The following is an 18,247-nucleotide window of genomic DNA, read 5'->3' on the forward strand; positions in this document are numbered from 1 at the left end:
TTAGATCTAGGTAAAATGATATGCATTCAAGCCATTTGTCTCTTTAAACAATTTCCACAAAGTATACTGGGAACATGTACATCTGGTTGGAATACATTAAAAATAACCTGCCTGTATTGCCAATCTCAACAAAAAAAATCAACTGACCCATTCTCTATCTCATTATTTAGCTGCTAATGAACATTATTCTTGAGCCCCTTGAACTCACCATGCATACTTTTGCTTCATCCCAAAGTTTAAATCTATTTAGTATCAATAACTTTTCCATTAGAGCTATTCTGCAAAGGAACCAAGAGAGTGCCAATAGCAATTCTCTGCTTGCTTCTGAACCATCAGCAGGAAGCTGATAAAATTTTGGTCTTCTATATCCATAGCTCAAGGCTGCATATTTGACAAATCTGACTTGGGTGCCTAAAGAGGAGATAAGGTAAATCTTGATTATTTATTACCATTCAAGTTACCACAAATTCACCAAAGAGTGCCAAATGCTAAAGTAAGTAGAATCAAAATTTGGAAGGCAAGGGGATAAAATCCTATCACTTCAGGAGTTAAACTGGGAGGACATGTTCACAGTTTCCTTTTTAAAAAAATTGATGTTCAAGGTTAGCAACAATTATGGACTAGTCTCTCAGTACCATCTCCACTCCCCCAATAATAATTTCGTTCTTAAAATGAAAAGAAAGTGATCTCCCATTATCCCTGAGTTCACTGAATTATTAAACAAAGACTTTGTAAAATTATAAGAAGAAACCATTGAGTCCAATATCTTGCTCTGTGCAAAATAAATATTAAAGTATTTATATAAAATGACTGTCCAAATTCTGTTCAAACATCTCTAGTGAAGAGAATCTCACTGCCTTTTTGAGTAATTCATTCACTTGTCAAATTATAATGGTTACTGTTGATTCTTCTTCTACATTTAACTGGAGCCTTTTTATAACTGTAGCCCATTCTTCTATAGGAAATCCTTTCAGATACTTAAAAGCTGCTATCATAAATTTTACAGTAATTATTATTTCTTGAGATAAGACTAGAAAGTATCACATATGCCTTGTAATTTGGACAGCATCATTCCTGGAATGAAATAGTAGCATACAACTAATCTATAACAGATTGCCAGCAGGGCTTTTTGCCTGAACAGCTTTACACTTTTCTCGAACAAAGAAAAAAAGAAATTATCTATTTCAGGTTTTGTCCTGTCTTAGATGCTAAAGTCATTTAGGTGATCTTGAGCTAATCACTTTCACTTACTCCTAAAAAGGCAATGGCAAACTGTTTCTGAAAACATTGCCAAAAAACCTGCATGGACTTATCCAGGCAGTTGCCATAAGTTAAACTGACTTGAAGGCATCCATAAACAAATAAATGCATTTACATCAATATGTTATGTAGAATTCACTATGTAAAAACTACAGCAACACTGTCTAGAATCAAAGTAATGTACAGTACATGAGCTAATAAAACTGTAAACACAGTAATTTAATACTCTTGACAGTATGAATATGTAATAAAACAATTATCAGATGCTTTGTGAGACTTCGTGAGAAAGCTGCCTGAAACAATCCAATCTGAATTTCATAGAGTTGCAGTCATTCAGTTCTCAATGCATGTTTGCCTGTCATCAGAGTAGGATATACTATTAGTAAGATCTTACCTCTGAGTGTGAAAGAGTAGTATAATGGTGGGGCAACTGAAACAATCATTTTATTCCTTGGTGAAACATTTCTCAAAGCACTAGTGCTCCCCAGCAGTGAGTAAAAAAACTATTCCTAGAGGCTGGATTGATTATTCTGATCAAATAGTCAAGCAAACAGGGCTATCAATATGGTTGCACCCGAGTACCTTCTCCAATGCTGTGGAAGTTTTAGAAAATCTGATTTTTTGAAGCAGGTTGGATAACAGATGGAGTACTTGTAAGAATTACTAGGTGTAAGTGTCAGCCTCTGCCTTTACTGCTTTGGCTGCCATAGTAATGGGAGGGGGGAGAGCTAGGTAGCATGGGGGGGGGAAGCGTGCTGGAGGAATCTGGAGGAATCGAAAGCGATACTTAAGCCACCAGACTCTATCTTTGAAGCTGCTGTCGGGTCAACAGTCGTGGCATTCCTGATTGATGACGCTGCCAGATGTGTGCTTCCACCTGACCCCTGAGAGACCTTTGGATTGGATGATTTATGGTGGACAGTGGGAGGGGAAGCTTTCTATATGCAATTTTCGTGCTTGTTGCCTTAGATTCTGCTTTCCTTTGGTTGTGTTCACTTCATTTTCTAGTAAAAGTACCTTTCTCTATAAACAATGGAGTTTGGGTCATTCTTTCCTGGACTTTGAAGGAAGCACACCTGACATTAAGCAAAATCTATTATCCAGCCATCCCGGATAAACACCGAGGGGGCTGAACCCAAAATATGTCAGATCAAGAGAGTGAAGGAGACCAGATGGGAGCTTCTGGCTCTACGATGACTTCACTTCAAGCGGAGAAGGAAGCTGCGGAATGGATGGAAAAAATTTGGCTGAGAGAGGAGCCAGAGGAAGCTAGATGGTCGAGGGGAGTAGGAAGGTTGCCGGACCTGGGGAGGACCCCCCAAGGAGTAACCAGCTCCAGACCCCGTAAGAGAGAGGCAGTGTGGCTGCAAGAGCAAAGGGAGAGCCTCATGATTGCTCAAGCGATGCAACTCCTCTGCGATGCCGAGGAAAGCCGGAAAAGCCGTGAGTCTTATGTATTCCCTGTGGGGAAGGGAGGAGACTACCCCAGGCTGGATCCAGAAGAGACAGCCTGTGGGGGAGAGGAAGAGGAAGCTGGGGAAGAAACATCTCAGGCTTCTGGAGCTCAAGCGAAGTATGCAGCAGCCCAAGGACCCCCAGCCTTGCAAGCCCCACCCCGCAGACGCAAAAAACCAAAATTTCCCCCCCTAACCGGAAAATATGATGGGAATCTGAAGACATTGGGGCTTTTCTTGACCCAAATGTGGAACCACATGCAGGACTGGGGGAGGACTACTTATCAGATGCAGCACGAGTGAGATGCGTCACGAATATCTTAGAGGGAGTAGCAGCTGAATGGATGGTGGTCCTCCACAATAATAATTCCCCCTTGCTGAGGAATTACAACCTGTTCATGGGGGCTCTTAGGAGGCGGTTTGAAGACCATCTAGCTGAGCGGAAAGCGAGACTCAGGATGAAGGGTATCCAGCAGGGCCAGAGATCGGTGGCAGAATACACCCAAGCATTTCGCAAACTGGCACCCTACATGACAGTGATCAGAAGCGGCCCTACTGGAGGGTTTCAAGGACGGACTAAACAAAGACATATACAAAGACTGTAGAGCACGGGGGGTTCCCGAAGACTTGCAGAGTTGGTACGTAGTAGCTGAGGATGGGGAGATCAAGCTGGCCCGAAGCCGACTCCAAGGGGGCCGTGCAGGGGACCCATCATCCTCCTTCTACCACAAAGGAGCGCCAAAGACGGGCGCGGGGAGAGCGGAATTCAAACCCAAATCGAAGCCCTTCACGTGCTTCAAATGTGGAAAGGAAGAACCTTTGGATTGGATGATTTATGGTGGACAATGGGAGGGGATGCTTTCTATATGCAATTTTTGCGCTTGTTGCCTTAGATTCTGCTTTCCCTTGGTTGCGTTCACTTCACAAGGTGGCCTTTGGTGGTCTTTGATGGCCATCCACCCTTGAATAGGGTTTTGCTGTTTCGTTATTCCTACTCTCGCCTCAAGGAAGATCTTGTGCCCGTGGGACTTTTACCATCGCTATTAACATCTTTACGAACTGCTGGCCTTTTTATTCAACCCCTAACTGGAAGAGAACTGGGCGAAATGGTACGCAGGTGCTGAGAGGGCTGTTGTCATCCACCGAACGAAAGGATGGACTATTCTGACTTTATTGTCGGTGTCATCTGGCCCGGTCACTGTGAGAGGGTGACTGGGATAATTATCCTCCGAACGCGGTGGGATGCAACTGGCCACTCCCATTGCCGTGAGAGGGCAGTGAAGCCCAGCTCCTGGTACGAAAATCTACTCTTGACCCAGTACTATTGGACTATCTGGTGAAGCCCTGACCAGTTTACTTTCTACCTCTGTTTTTTGTGATGTTTACGGCTGCTGACCTTCTTACGCTGCGAGACTCCCCCCTCTTGCAGGTTTGGCCCTCCTCACTATCAAGGGCCTACCTTGATGACGGATTTTGGAATCCCGAGAGGTGGCATGGTGAGAAGAGGGGATTGTGGTTTTTTGGGGGGAAGTTTTTAGATAGGATTTTAAAAGGCTCTGGGAGGGGTGTGGGTTGTGTGGGTTTGGGGGAGAACCCGCAGGGGAGGAGGCCTGGTCTGGCTGAAAAGCACGGTATGGGAGGTGCAGGACTCGGGGTCAAGGAGAGGGTTAGAGCTTGTGCTGTTGATGGATATCAGTACTGTAGGTGGGAGGGGCAGATATGGTGGGAGCAGGGGGCCATATCATGTTATGGGAGTGCACGCTCGCTGTCTTCGAAAGGTGGCGCGCTCCGGCTTCCAATGCTCCTCTCGTTCCCCAGGTTGCACAGACCCTCAGGCCCTGGGCCTTCGGCTGATGCTATGCAATGCCAGGTCCATGGTAAATAAAGCCCCCCTCATTTGTGATTTAGTTCAGGAGGGGGGAGCGGATCTGGCAGGAATTACGGAGACCTGGTTGGGCTAGGAGGTGGGGTCCCCCTCGTTAAAATGTGCCTTCCTGGTTTCCGCGCATTTCATCAACCGAGGTCACAGGGTAGGGGCGGGGGGGGTGGCGGTTGTTATAAAAGAAGGTCTTGGTCCGAGGGAGGCCACTGTTCCTCAGATTGCCGGTTGTGAGTCCCTCCTGGTGAAGTGGGGTCATGGGATACAGGTGGGCTTGCTGATCACGTACCTGGCTCCCTTCCACGTGGCAGCGGCCCTGCCCGAACTGCTCAACGTTATAGCCGGGGTGGCGGTTGATACCCCGAGGCTTATGGTCATGGGGGATTTTAACCTGCCATCCATCGGTGAAGCGTCTAAGGCAGCACGGGAGTTCATGGCTTCCATGACTGCTATGGACCTGACCCAGTTAGTGTATGGCCCTACTCACACGGGGGAAACACTCTGGACTTGGTTTTTGTCTCTGGTCAGTGGTTGAATGATCTCGATATTGGGGATATAGTGACTGAACCCTTGTCATGGTCGGATCATTCCCTCCTTCGCCTTGACCTTCGAACTGCTACACCCCGCTGCAGGGAGTCGGAACCGATGAGGTGGTTCCGCCCCAGGCGCCTGATGGACCCGGATCGGTTCCAGACGGAGCTTGGGCCGTTTCCTGAGGTTCTGGCTCACGGCTCGACCGAAGACCTGGTGGCCGCCTGGGATAGGGCAGCCGCTGGAGCTTTGGATCGGGTTGTGCCTTTGCGGCCTCTAACTCAGTGCTGATCTCGCTTGGCTCCTTGATTCACCGAGGAGCTGAGGGAGATGAAGCGCCGGAAAAGACGCCTGGAGAGCGGTTGGAGGGCCAGCCGGTCTGAATCTGACCGAACACTGGTAAGGTCTCATATTAAGACTTACCTTGTGGCGATAAAAGTGGCGAAGTATAATTATTTTGCCACTCTTATTGCGCCATCAGATAATCGCCCAGCCGCCCTGTTTAGGGTGACCCGCTCCCTGCTCCTTCAGGAAGCGCGGGAGGTCCCCTTGGAGGGTAGAGCCGAGGACTTTGTACAGTACCTGTATGATAAAATCGCTCAGATTCGGGAACATCTGGACTCTGATGGGGTAGATTCAGAGGGGAGGATGGAGGCAGGTCTTGAGAATATTATCTGGGAAGAGTTTGGTTTGTTTGTTTTGTTCGTTTGTTTTATTAGATTTATATACCGCCCTACTCTCGAAGGACTCAGGGCGGTGAACAGGCACAAAATAAAATACATAGATAAAGTTAAAAGACATCATTAAAACCAGATTAAATAATTTAGCCTGAGACAATTAAAAAACCCAATAATTTAAAACAGATTAAAATTTCGATTTAAAAATTTTAAAACGGGAGAAAATTAGGCCAGGCCGGCTTGCTGGAATAGGAGAATAGGGATCCTCCGTATCTCTGGGGTGAGCTCGTTCCAGATAGTGGGTGCCCCCACAGAGAAGGCCCTCCCCCTGGGAGCCGCCAGTCAACATTGTTTAGCTGACGGCACCCGGAGGAGCCCCTCTCTATGAGAGAGTACCGGCAGGTGAGAGGCTGCTTGTGGTACTAGGCGGTCCTGTAAATAACCAGGTCCTAAGCCATGGAGCGCGCTAAAGGTGGTAACCAAAACCTTGAAGCGCACCCAGAAGACCACCGGGAGCCAGTGCAGCTCACACAGGAGAGGTGTCACACAGGAGCGCCATGTTGCACCCATAACCACCTGCACGGCCACACTCTGCGCCAGTTGGAGCCTCCGGGTGCTCCTCAAGGGGAGCCCCATGTAGAGAGCGTTGCAGTAGTCCAGGCGGGAAGTGACGAGGGCATGAGTGACTGTGTGTAGGGAGTCCTGATCCAGAAAGGGACGCAACTGGCGAATCAGGCGAACCTGATGAAAAATCCTCCCGGTCATGGCCGTCAAGTGCTCTTCTAAAGACAGACGTGAATCCAGGAGGACACCCAAGTTGCGAGCCCTCTCCGTGGGGGCCAGCGATTCGCCCCCAATAGTCAGCGATGGCATCAACTGACTATATCGGGACGTTGGAAACCACAGCCATTCGGTCTTGGATGGGTTGAGCCTGAGCCTGTTCCTCCCCATCCAGATCCGCACAGCCTCCAGACACCGGGACATCACTTCAAGGGCATCGTTGGGGTGGTCCGGGGTGGAGATGTACAGCTGGGTGTCATCAGCGTACTGATGGTACTTCACCCCGAAACCACGGATGATCTCGCCCAGCGGCTTTACATAAATGTTGAACAAAAGGGGCAAGAGGACCGACCCTTGTGGCACCCCACATATGAGGGGCCTTGGGGTCGACCTCTGCCCACCCGCCAACACAGACTGCAACCAGTCGGAGAGAAAGGAGGAGAACCACCGTAATACAGTGCCCCCCACCCCTAACTCTTCCAACCGGTGCAGCGTGATACCATGGTCGATGGTATCAAAAGCCGCTGAGAGGTCTAATAGGACCAGGACAGAGGAACAACCCCTGTCCCGAGCCCTCCAGAGATCATCAACCAATGCGACCAATGCCGTTTCCGTGCTGTACCCAGGCCTGAAGCCGGACTGGAACGGATCCAGATACGTCGTTTCATCCAGGTACTGGGAGAGCTGTCGTGCAACCACACTCTCAACAACCTTCACAACAAAACGAAGGTTGGAGACCGGACGATAATTAGCCAACACTGCCGGGTCCAGGGAAGGCTTCTTGAGGAGAGGCCTCACCACCGCCTCTTTCAAGGCGGCGGGGAAGTCACCCTCACCCAACGAAGCATTTATAATCCCCTGGAGCCAGCCTCGTGTCACCTCCCGGGAAGCCAGCACTAACCAGGAGGGGCACGGGTCCAATAAACATGTGGTCGCGTTCAGTCCACCCAGAATTCTGTCCACGTCGTCAGGGGTCACAGGATCAAACTCATTCCAGATAACATTCTCAAGACCTGCCTCAGTCAACCCCCCTGGAACTACCCAGTCGGAGTCCAGATCTTCCCGAATCTGAGTGATTTTGTCATACAGATATTGAACAAAATCCTTGGCTCTACCCTCCAAGGGGTCCTCCCGTGCTTCCTGGTGGAGCAGGGAGCGGGTCACCCTAAACAGAGTGGCCGGGCGATTATCTGATGATGCAGTAAGAGCAGCAAAATATGTACATTTTGCTGCTTTTACTGCCACTAGGTAATTCTTAATATGAGATCTTACCAGTGTCCGATCGGATTCAGAAAGACTGGCCCTCCAACTACTCTCTAGGCATCTTTTCCGGCGCTTCATCTCCCTCAGCTCCTCAGTGAATCGAGTAGCTAGGTGAGATTGGCGCCGGGTCAGAGGCCGCAAAGGCACGACCCGATCCAGAGCTCCAGCGGCCGCACTATCCCAGGCGGCCACTAGGTCCCTAGTCGAGGCATGTGCCAGAGCCTCAGGAAATGGCCCAAGCTCCATCTGGAATCTATCAGGTTCCATCAGGCGCCTGGGGCGGAACCATCTTACCGGCTCCAGTCAAGGCGAAGGAGAGAGTGATCCGACCATGACAAGGGCTCGGTGACTATATCCCCTATCTCAAGATCACTCAACCACTGTCCAGAGACAAAAATCAGGTCCAGCGTGTTTCCCCCTGTGTGGGTAGGGCCATGAATTAACTGGGTCAGGTCCATAGCTGTCATGGAAGCCATGAACTCCCAAGCCACCTCTGATGTCTTACCCACAGATGGCAGGTTGAAATCCCCCATGACCATAAGTCTGGGGGTATCAACCGCCAACTCGGCGATAATGTCGAGGAGTTCGGGCAGGGTTGCTGCTACGTGGCAGGGAGCCAGGTACGTGATCAGCAAGCCCATCTGAACCCCATGACCCTTCACAAGGAGGGACTCACAGCCGGCCGTCTGAGGAACAGTTTGATTCTGTGACTCCCGAAGACGTGGACAGAATACTGAGTAGAGTGAATGCTGCCACATGTTTATTGGACCCGTGTCCCTCCTGGTTGGTGCTGGCCTCTCAGGAGGTTACACAAGGCTGGCTCCAGGGGATTATAAATGCTTCTCTGAGTGATGGTGTCTTTCCCGCCGCCTTGAAAGAGGCGGTGGTGAGACCTCTCCTCAAGAAGTCTTCCCTGGACCCGGCAGTATTGGCTAATTACCGTCCAGTCTCCAACCTTCGCTTTGTGGCGAAGGTTGTTGAGAGTGTGGTTGCACGACAGCTCTCCCAGTACCTGGATGAAACGACGTATCTGGATCCGTTCCAGTCCGGCTTCAGGCCTGGGTACAGCACGGAAACGGCATTGGTCGCATTGGTTGATGATCTCTGGAGGGCTCGGGACAGGGGTTGCTCCTCTGTTCTGGTCCTATTAGACCTCTCAGCGGCTTTTAATACCATCGACCATGGTATCATGCTGCACCGGCTGGAAGAGTTAGGGGTGGGGGGCACCGTGTTGCGGCGGTTCTCCTGCTTCCTTTCCGACCGGTCACAGTCAGTGTTGGCAGGGGGCAGAGGTTGGCCCCGAGACCCCTTGTATGTGGGGTGCCACAAGGGTCGGTCCTCTTGCCCCTTCTGTTCAACATTTATGTGAAGCCGCTGGGCGAGATCACCCGTGGTTTTGGGGTGAAGTACCATCAGTACGCTGATGACACCCAGCTGTACATCTCCACCCCGGACCACCCCAACAATGCCCTTGAAGTGATGTCCCGGTGTCTGGAGGCTGTGCGGATCTGGATGGGGAGGAACAGGCTCAGGCTCAATCCATCCAAGACCGAGTGGCTGTGGTTTCCAACGTCCCGATATAGTCAGTTGGTGCCATCACTGACTATTGGGGGCGAGTCGTTGGCCCCCACGGAGAGGGCTCGCAACCTGGGGGTCCTCCTGGACTCACAGCTGTCTTTAGAAGAGCACTTGACGGCTGTGGCCAGGAGGGCGTTTTATCAGGTTCGCCTGATTCGCCAGTTGCGTCCCTTTCTGGATCGGGACTCATTAAATACGGTCACTCATGCCCTCGTCATTTCCCGCCTGGACTACTGCAATGCTCTCTACATGGGGCTCCCCTTGAGGAGCACCCGGAGGCTCCAGCTGGTCCAGAATGCGGCCGCGCGGGTGGTTATGGGAGCGACGGGGCGCTCCCATGTGACCCCCCTCCTGCGCGAGCTGCAATGGCTCCCGGTGGTCTTCCGGGTGCGCTTCAAAGTTTTGGTTACCATCTTTAGAGTGCTCCATGGCTTAGGACGGGGTATCTACAAGACCACTTTCTGCCACCAGTAGCCTCTCACCGACCAGTACGCTCCCATAGAGAGGGGCTCTTCAGGGTGCCGTCGGCCAAACAGTGTCAATTGGTGACCCCCAGGGGGAGAGCTTTCTCTGTGGGGGCACCCGCCATCTGGAACGAGCTCCCCCCGGAGATACGGAGGATCCCGGACCTGCGCATTTTCCGCCGTGCCATCAAAACATTTCTTTTCCAGCAGGCCGGCCTGGCCTAACCTCTCTTTTAAACTGTTTTTTAAAAATTTTTAAATTTTAAATTTGTCTTATGAATTCGGGGTGTTTTAAATTTCGCTTTCCGGGCCAATTATTTAATTGTATTTTAATGGTTTTTTAACATTTGTATTATATGTATTTTATTTGGCTGTCCACTACCCTGAGTCCTTCGGGAGTAGGGCGATATACAAATTCAATAAATAATAATAATAATAATAATTTTCTAGTAAAAGTACTTTCCTCCATAAACAATGGAGTTTGAAGGAAGCACACCTGATAGTAAGGCTTACTATGAGGATGATTGAACCCACATCAAAACACATTGCTACTTTTCAGCAATGAGAGCAGCAAAGAAACATTTATCTTGCAAAGCTTGCTGCATCATCAAATATTATCAATAATCACCTAATTGGAATTTGGGTTAAAGCAAGTGACAAGTGCCATTCCTTCAACATTCAGAGAGGATCATCTGACAGCACCATAATTTCAATGCCAAGCAAAGATTTTCAAAGGCTTCTTAATCAAGTTATACTTTTACTGTTTTTATTCAAATTGTTTTAACTGCCCAAGCTTTTATCATTTTATATTTCATGCCATCTTTTAGACTGAGGCTGTCAATAAATTTCATAAACAAAGAAAATAGTTTTGTTATTTTCATTCTCCCCCACCCTCAAAAACTGAACATGTTCCCACATTCACAGTAATTTGCTACCTGTATCAGCAGACTTTAGCTGTCCTCCACCATGGATATGATTCAGGAGATGATATAGTAGCTTCCAGAATATTAAACTCTGTTTAAAATAGAGAACACTGAAGACATTTGCTGTAGTTTATATGACTTTGCTTGAATCCCCCAACCTTTATCCCATTCTATCCCTTTATCAAATATACAAATTCTAGATGGTTTTTCTTTAAAATAAATCCTTTTTAAACCTCCAATAATAACAAATTTTATGACTAGACTCAGAAAACCAAGTAGGTCTGGTCTGGCTAGTACTTGAATGGGACTTCATCAGGGAGTATCAAAGCTGCAAGGTAGACTGGAAGGTTGAAAAAATTCAGAAAAACTCAATGGCAAATCACATCCAATTGATACATCAAGAAAAGTACATGGTATATCTATGTAATTACTAGAAGTTGAGCTTGACATGAACTTATGGGGAAAGAAGATACCCTTTCTTAAAGTGACAAATTACAGCCATAAAAATAAAGGACTAGTGGAATGACACACCCATCAATTAATAGCAGTGCCAAATCTGTCACCTGAGAGCAGATGAGATATAATACAAGTTAGTTTGAGTGCAGTAATTCTTTTCCATTTTCAAATCTATTTTTTCTGAAATATCTAAATATCTGAAATATCTATTTGGATCTATGCCCATAATTTCCTAAACCCCACCCCTTTCCCCTCCTTCTGTTCAATCACATCCAATTTTCAGAGACTAAGTCAGACTGACTGGACAAGTCCTGCAATTTTTCTTGGCAAACTTTTTCAGAAGTGATATGCCTTTGCTCCTTCCTAAGGTTTAAAGTTACTCAATTGGCTTTGTACCAAGGCAGAACTGAAACAGTCTCTGAGTTTCTAGCTTAATGTCTTAATCATTACACCAAATTGACTCTCAAAAATCCATTTGTTGTTAACTTTTCATATGTATTTCTTTCCCAAAACTTTTTATCCTGAGTTGTTATGTATTTATATCCTTTATTATTTTTTATAAATAATTCAAAATTATTAAGACTCCTTATTCCACCTATTCTCTTCAAAAGGACACTGTAAGGTGAGTTGGGCTGGGCAAATGATTCGCCCAAAGTCACCCAGCAGCTTTCATACCTAAGGTAGGAGTAGAACTCACAGTCCCTTGGTTTATAGCTTAGATGAAACTTGTTCCCACTGTTGTGGTGGTAAAAAAATGAATCTAAGCAATATAAGCAAAAGTACATTCTCTCACACACAAAGCAAAATAGGAGGAAGGAATATTGGGTATCTTTTCCACCTTGAGTTACTTATAAAATAAATAATAGCAAGCATGCAAGCTTATCTCTATTCATATCCATCCATCCATGCAAGCAAGCAAGCAAGCAAGCAGCTTTTCTAGATTCTAATTCAATTGTAAGGGTCAAAACATAAACAGTAATAAATTGTTTGATTCATAAAGTACCATCAGATATTGATTTTTTTTTCTTAAAATATGGTATTTAAGAGTTAGGTACCTTTTATGGCTCCCCAACTGATTGCCATTGAAAGTGCAGATTATCCAATTAAATAATAAACAGAATAAGCATATTTCAACTGCAGAATGTTCAAAGCAAGTAATGATGATTTTGGAGAATATTGAAACTGAATTAATTCAGAGATATAATATCAGAGATATAATTCAGAGATATAATTTTCATATTTCAATGTATCAACAAATGTGCATCTATATATTAGCGCGACACATGCATTTTGGGGTATATTCACAAGTGAATATAATTTTTAAACTTCATCAGCTGTTTATAGATGGAATGTTTTTTGTATTTTACCACGATTTTGCATGTTTTATTGTTTTCTCTTCTTACATGGTGCACTCTATTCACCTATGCGTTACCAAATTTCTCTTAAAAACATTAGCAGCAGCTGACAAAATAAATTAGTACATTGGAGTTTCGTTTTAAAAACTCGAGCCTCTCAATAAGCATGGTTATACTATCTCTGTTGAACACGTAAAATCAGCTCTGTGCAGTCGGAAGCTCAGAAGAAATAAGTGAGACTGTTGCCTAGGATATATTCCCTGAAAGGAAGAAAGCCCTCTTCAGAGAAAAACACCATCGCTTGTCATTTTCTGCTGAAAAGCTACATTGGGCCAACCAGACGCTTTTCCTAGTCTATCCACCCAATCCCGCCTCCATTCGGCGGGAGGGCTACTAGTCAAAGGCAGCAGTTACCCTACGACGGCTTAACCGCTTAAAGATGTCTGGGTTGCAACAACTCCCAGAATTCCCCAGCCCTACACATTTTAAAAGTATACGCGGCTGAGACATTTTGTCCTACACTGTTTGAGGTCTAGTCTCGTTTTTTAAACTGCCTAGTATGTCTCGCACAAACAGCGCCGGTAAACAGAAATTCGTGCTCAGTGCCTGAACGTGCCACCCAGTTAGGATGAGAGCGGCCAGGAGCGTGTAGAGAATCGCTTCCCCTTTCCCCTACTCACCACCTGAGGTTGATCGAACTTGGCTTGCCGGAAAGTCTCTGGAGAAACGTGCGAGCAAGGCAGGCTCAGGCTCAGCGCTGCAATAGCTGCAGGCAGGTAAGCGGATGCCGGTCGTTGGCAGTTCATTATCTTCTTTATTGGGCTTATTTCCGCCCTTCTCTCAAAAGCGGCACGAAGTTATGGGGCTTGACAGGAAGTAAGCGTCAAGTGCGCATGCACAGCAGTGAATCTGAAGTTCAGTGGCTTCCCGATGCCCTCATCATGCTCTTTACCATAGAGAAAAAGAGAATGAAGCACGAAGCACCTTTCTCCTTTTCTCATCCAGGAAAATATAATATTCTGCCGTTATAATATTTCCTAGAATATTTCATTCTTCTAGGAGATGGGTGGGTGCTAACTTTCTTACACCTTGTAAATGATTGATAATTCAAACTGTACAATTTGTACTATATAGATAACTATAAAAGCTATTTTTATTGCACCATTTTTTATTTTATTTTGTAGGAAGTTAGCACTCATCCCTCTCCTAGAAAAATGAAATATTTTAGGAAATATTAAAAAGGCAGAATATATTTCCCTGGATGAGAAATGGAGAAGCACGTTTTAAAGACGAAGCAGCTCCCACCTTCCTGCCACTCCCCCCCCCTCCCCCCCCCCACACCCTCAATGGGCCAGAGGCAGAAACTCAATTCCCTCCCATCTTTGTCAATGGACCATCATCTGCAACACAATAGGACCCATCTAGCAACAGAAACTCACCACATGGCACCTGGGAAGATTGCATCAGCCAGCAAGGCTAGCTAAAACCCCCACCCCCTGGGAGTCTGACAACCAATCAGGATACTCTTTCAGGGCCCCAGGAAGTTCAAAGCCAGAGAGGGCATAAACCCCAGTGTTGAGTCCTCACGGCTACGACTCCACTCTGGCTACGAATAGAACACCCAGGGACTCGCAGCATCTCTGCCCTTTTCTGTTCAGGAACTCAAACCATGTGATCCTGTCCACCATTAAACCATCTTTCCAAGCAGTCTCCATGTTTCTAGTGTCTTTTTCCCCACTTGGAGCTGAACCCAGAAGGATATTTTATTTTATTTTTATTTTATTTTTTATCAAGTTGTTTTCAAAATACCACTTTTCTACTCCCAGGTATAGAAAGCACTCACATTTTAGGAAATATTAAAAAGGCAGAATATTATATTTTATCTAAAGGAGAAACATTTCTAAGGACAGAAACTCAGAGCCTCACTCCCTACCCCCAGCAGATATTTGGTGCTTATTGAGAAAGATGGGGGCAAAAAAATATTTTGTAGAACTAAATAAAACAATTTTAAAATTCATTTGGTGAGGGAAGAAAGCCTGAATAAAACTTAAACTCTTACATGATAGTAGAAATAAGGGAGGATCCGGACTCCCAGATTGGGAACTTTATCATCAAGCGGCAGCCATAACATGGCTTAAGGATCACGGCCATCAGATGGTCAGCTAGCGACAGCCGAGAATCCAGGAGGACGCCAAGATTGCGAACCCTTTCTGAGGGAGTAAGCAACTCCCCTCCCATCACAAGTGATGGGGCCACTAGATCAGAGGATGCCGGCATCCACAGCCACTCCGTCTTGAAGGGGTTGAGTCTGAGCCTGTTCCTACCCATCCAGACCTGTACCGCCTCCAGGCACTTCGACATCACGGAAAGAGCATCCCTAGGTTGGTCAGGGGTGGAGATGTACAACTGGGTATCATCAGCATATTGCTGATACCTCACCCCGAAACCACGAATGATCTCTCCCAGTGGCTTCATATAGATGTTGAAGAGCAGGGGGGAGAGAATCGATCCCTGAGGTACCCCACAAGTGAGGGGCCTTGGGGAGGATCTCTGTTCCCCTGCCCAAATTGCGTACAACCCAAAAGGTAGGAGGAGAACCACTGTAGCACAGTGCCCCCAACCCCCCGAGCCGTCGCAATAGGATACCATGGTCGATGGTATCAAAAACCGCTGAGAGGTCAAGTAGGACCAGGATAGAGGAGTGGCCTCTATCCTGGCCCACCAGAGATCATTCACTAGGGTGACCAATGCCGTTTCCGTGCTGTGTCCGCGCCTGAAGTCCGATTGGTACAAGTCTAGATAGTCCGTTTCCTCCAGGAATTGTGGAAGTTGGTGAGCGACCACAAACTCAACAACCTTCGCTATAAAGGACGAAAGTTGTTCAAAATGGCCGGATCCAGGGCTGGCTTCTTGAGGAGTGGTCGAACCATCGCCTCCTTAAGGATGGTCGGGAAGACCCCATCCCTCAAAGAAGCATTGACAATGGCCTGGATCCAGTCACCGGTCACCTCCCTTGTTGCCGCAACAAGCCAGGAGGGACACAGGTCCAACAAACATGTGGAAGCTCCCAATCTACCCACAATCCTGTCCACTTCCTCTGAGGACACAGGGTCAAAATCAACCCAGATATTACCTTCAAAACTCGCTCCTGTCTCCTCGCTCGGTCCTGCCCAGTCGGAGTCTAGACCTAACTGGATCTGAGCGATTTTATCTTGGAGAAATTGCACAAAATCCTCAGCATTGCCCTGCAAGGGGTCCTCCATCGCTCCCTGATTAAGAAGAGAGCGGGTCATTCTAAACAAGGCCGCTGGGCGGTTTTCTGCAGACGCAATGAGAGCGGCGAAATAATCACGTTTTGCCGCTTCCATCACCACAAGATAAGACCTAATGTAGGTTCTTAACTGTGTTTGGTCAGATTCAGAACGAGAAGTCCAGTTTAAGGAGGGAATGGTCGGTCCATGGCAGGGGAAAAACAGTGAGGATTCCCCTACCCCGAGTATTTATCCACTGCCCAGAGACAAAAATCAGGTCGAGGGTGTGTCCACCATTGTGAGTTGGACCCTGTACAATTTGAGTCAGGTCCATGGCCGTCATGGAGGACATGAACTCCCGGACCAGCTCAGATGTCTCACTGGCCTACGGGAGATTAAAATCTCCCACAACAATTAGGTTGGGGAGCTCGACCGTCAGTTCGGCAATGACTTCTAGCAGTGCGGGCAGAGCTGAAGATACGCAGTTGGGAGACAGGTACGTAATCAACAGACTCGACTGAACTCCAGGGTTCCATTTCAACAAAAGGGACTCACATCCGCCTATCTGAGGGACAGTGACCTCCCTAGGACTTAGACTTTCCCTAATAACCACCGCCACCCCCCCCCACCCCTTCCATGGAGTTGCGGCTGATGTAGCACATGGAAACCCGGCGGGCATAAATCCGAGAGAGGAACCCCTCCCTCCGGTCCCAGCCAGGTCTCTGTGATACAAACCAGTACCATTAAGGACTACTCGTTGTCAGCCAGTTACAAATCCATGTGGTGGTGATGCTGTCTATCCCATATTTTTCTAGCTTATCAAGAAGTAGGTTGTGGTCTACTTTGTCAAATGCCTTGCTGAAGTCTAAATATACTATATACTATGTCCACAGCAGAAGTGGGATTCAGCTGGTTCAGACCAGTTCTGGCAAACCAGATGTTAATAACGTCTGGTTCAGTGAACCGGTAGTTCCGACAACCAGCTGGCCCTACCCCACCCCTCCCAGGAGTCTCCACACAGCCTGTTTTGGATCCCAGGTAAGTGCAGGGGATGCGTGGAGCCTGGGGAGGTGGAGAACGGGCCTCCCAGAGGCTCATAGAGGGCGTATGGGCCTATTTCCAGCCTCCAGAGAGCCTCCGGAGCCCGGGGAGGTAGAAAACGGGCCCTTCACAGCCCATTTTTGCTCCCAGGAGGCTGCAGGGAGGCCTACTAGGTGCCCCCCCACCCCCGCAGCCCATTTGTGCTCTCGGGAGTGCAGGAGGCTGAGTGCTGCCTGTCAAACACCCTGGCCACGCCCACCCTGGCCATGCCCATTCAGCCGATCATTAGGGCAGACAAACAGTTGTTAATTTATTTGAATTCCACCACTGGTCCACAGCATTTTTTTTTCAATAATTTTTATTAAGTTTTTTATTAAATTTTTTTTAAAAAAAGATTTTTTTCTTCTTTACAACATTTCCACATCGGTATACTTCTATTGTGTGTTCATTTTCCCCCCTTTAATTTACCTTTAACTATACATGTGATTCCATTATTTTTTATACATATTGATATATTAGTACAGTGGTGGCTCACCTTTTTGCAGTAGCTTGCCAAAAGTGTGTGGGGGGGGTTGCGCATGCATGTGTCCACACCCATAATTCAATGTGCTCTGCGCATGCAACCCCCATGCTCCCCCCCTTTTGGCACACAATGGCACAGTGGGCCTGGTAGGCCTGTTTTTTCGCCCTCCCCAGGCTCCAGAGGCTTTCTTGGAGCCTGGGGAGGGTACAAACGGCCTTTCCCACCCACGCAGAGGCCCTCTGGAGGCGGGAAACAGCCCGTTTCCTGACTTCTGGTGGGACTGCAAGGCCCGTTTTTTACCCTCCCCAGGCTCCAGAGCCTTTCTAAGAGCCTGGGGAGGGTGAAAACAGCTTTCCCCACCTGCCCGAAGGCCCTCCAGAAGCCAGAAACAGACTGTTTCCCAGCTTCCGGTGGGCCCAGAAGACCCAAAAATCAGCTGCGCGTGCCGGAGCTGAGCTAGGGCAATGCTCGTGTACCCACAGATATGGCTCTGCATGTCACCTGTGGCACGCGTGCCATAGGTTTGCCATCACGGTATTAGTATATTAAATTACAATAATACATTTTGTATCATTTTCATATATACATGTTAGTTACTAATTTCTAACTCCTATATCTTCCTCATTTAGTCTTTCCTTAACCTTTACATCTGTCCTCTAACCATCTATACCATTTATTCCATACCATGTAGTATTCTGTTTCTTCTTTATCTTTTATTTCTTTTGTGTGTCTATCCATCTCCATCTTCCTTATACATTTTCCTCTGATGGTACATTGTTATTCTTCCAATTTTGTGCGTACATTATTCTCGC

At 47.3% G+C, this 18,247-nt stretch overlaps 1 protein-coding gene across 1 annotated transcript in view; it reads right to left on the bottom strand.

Annotated features, from left to right (window-relative positions):
- The window catches only part of TEDC1 (tubulin epsilon and delta complex 1), a 68,183-nt gene extending 54,731 nt beyond the window's left edge, over nt 1–13,452 (bottom strand). The window contains exons 1-3 of the mRNA XM_070939182.1: nt 13,301–13,452; nt 10,822–10,900; nt 209–411 (exon numbers count right to left, since the gene is read on the bottom strand). Of these exons, the coding sequence (XP_070795283.1) occupies nt 209–411; nt 10,822–10,900; nt 13,301–13,426 (408 nt within the window). The 5' untranslated portion in view covers nt 13,427–13,452. The remainder of the gene's footprint in view (nt 1–208; nt 412–10,821; nt 10,901–13,300) is intronic.
- Nucleotides 13,453–18,247: the final 4,795 nt, after the last annotated feature.

Source organism: Pituophis catenifer, unplaced genomic scaffold, assembly GCF_029215685.1.
Source record: "Pituophis catenifer annectens isolate HBS135680 unplaced genomic scaffold, rPitCat1.0.hap2 SCAF_3, whole genome shotgun sequence".
Lineage (NCBI taxonomy): Eukaryota > Metazoa > Chordata > Lepidosauria > Squamata > Colubridae > Pituophis > Pituophis catenifer.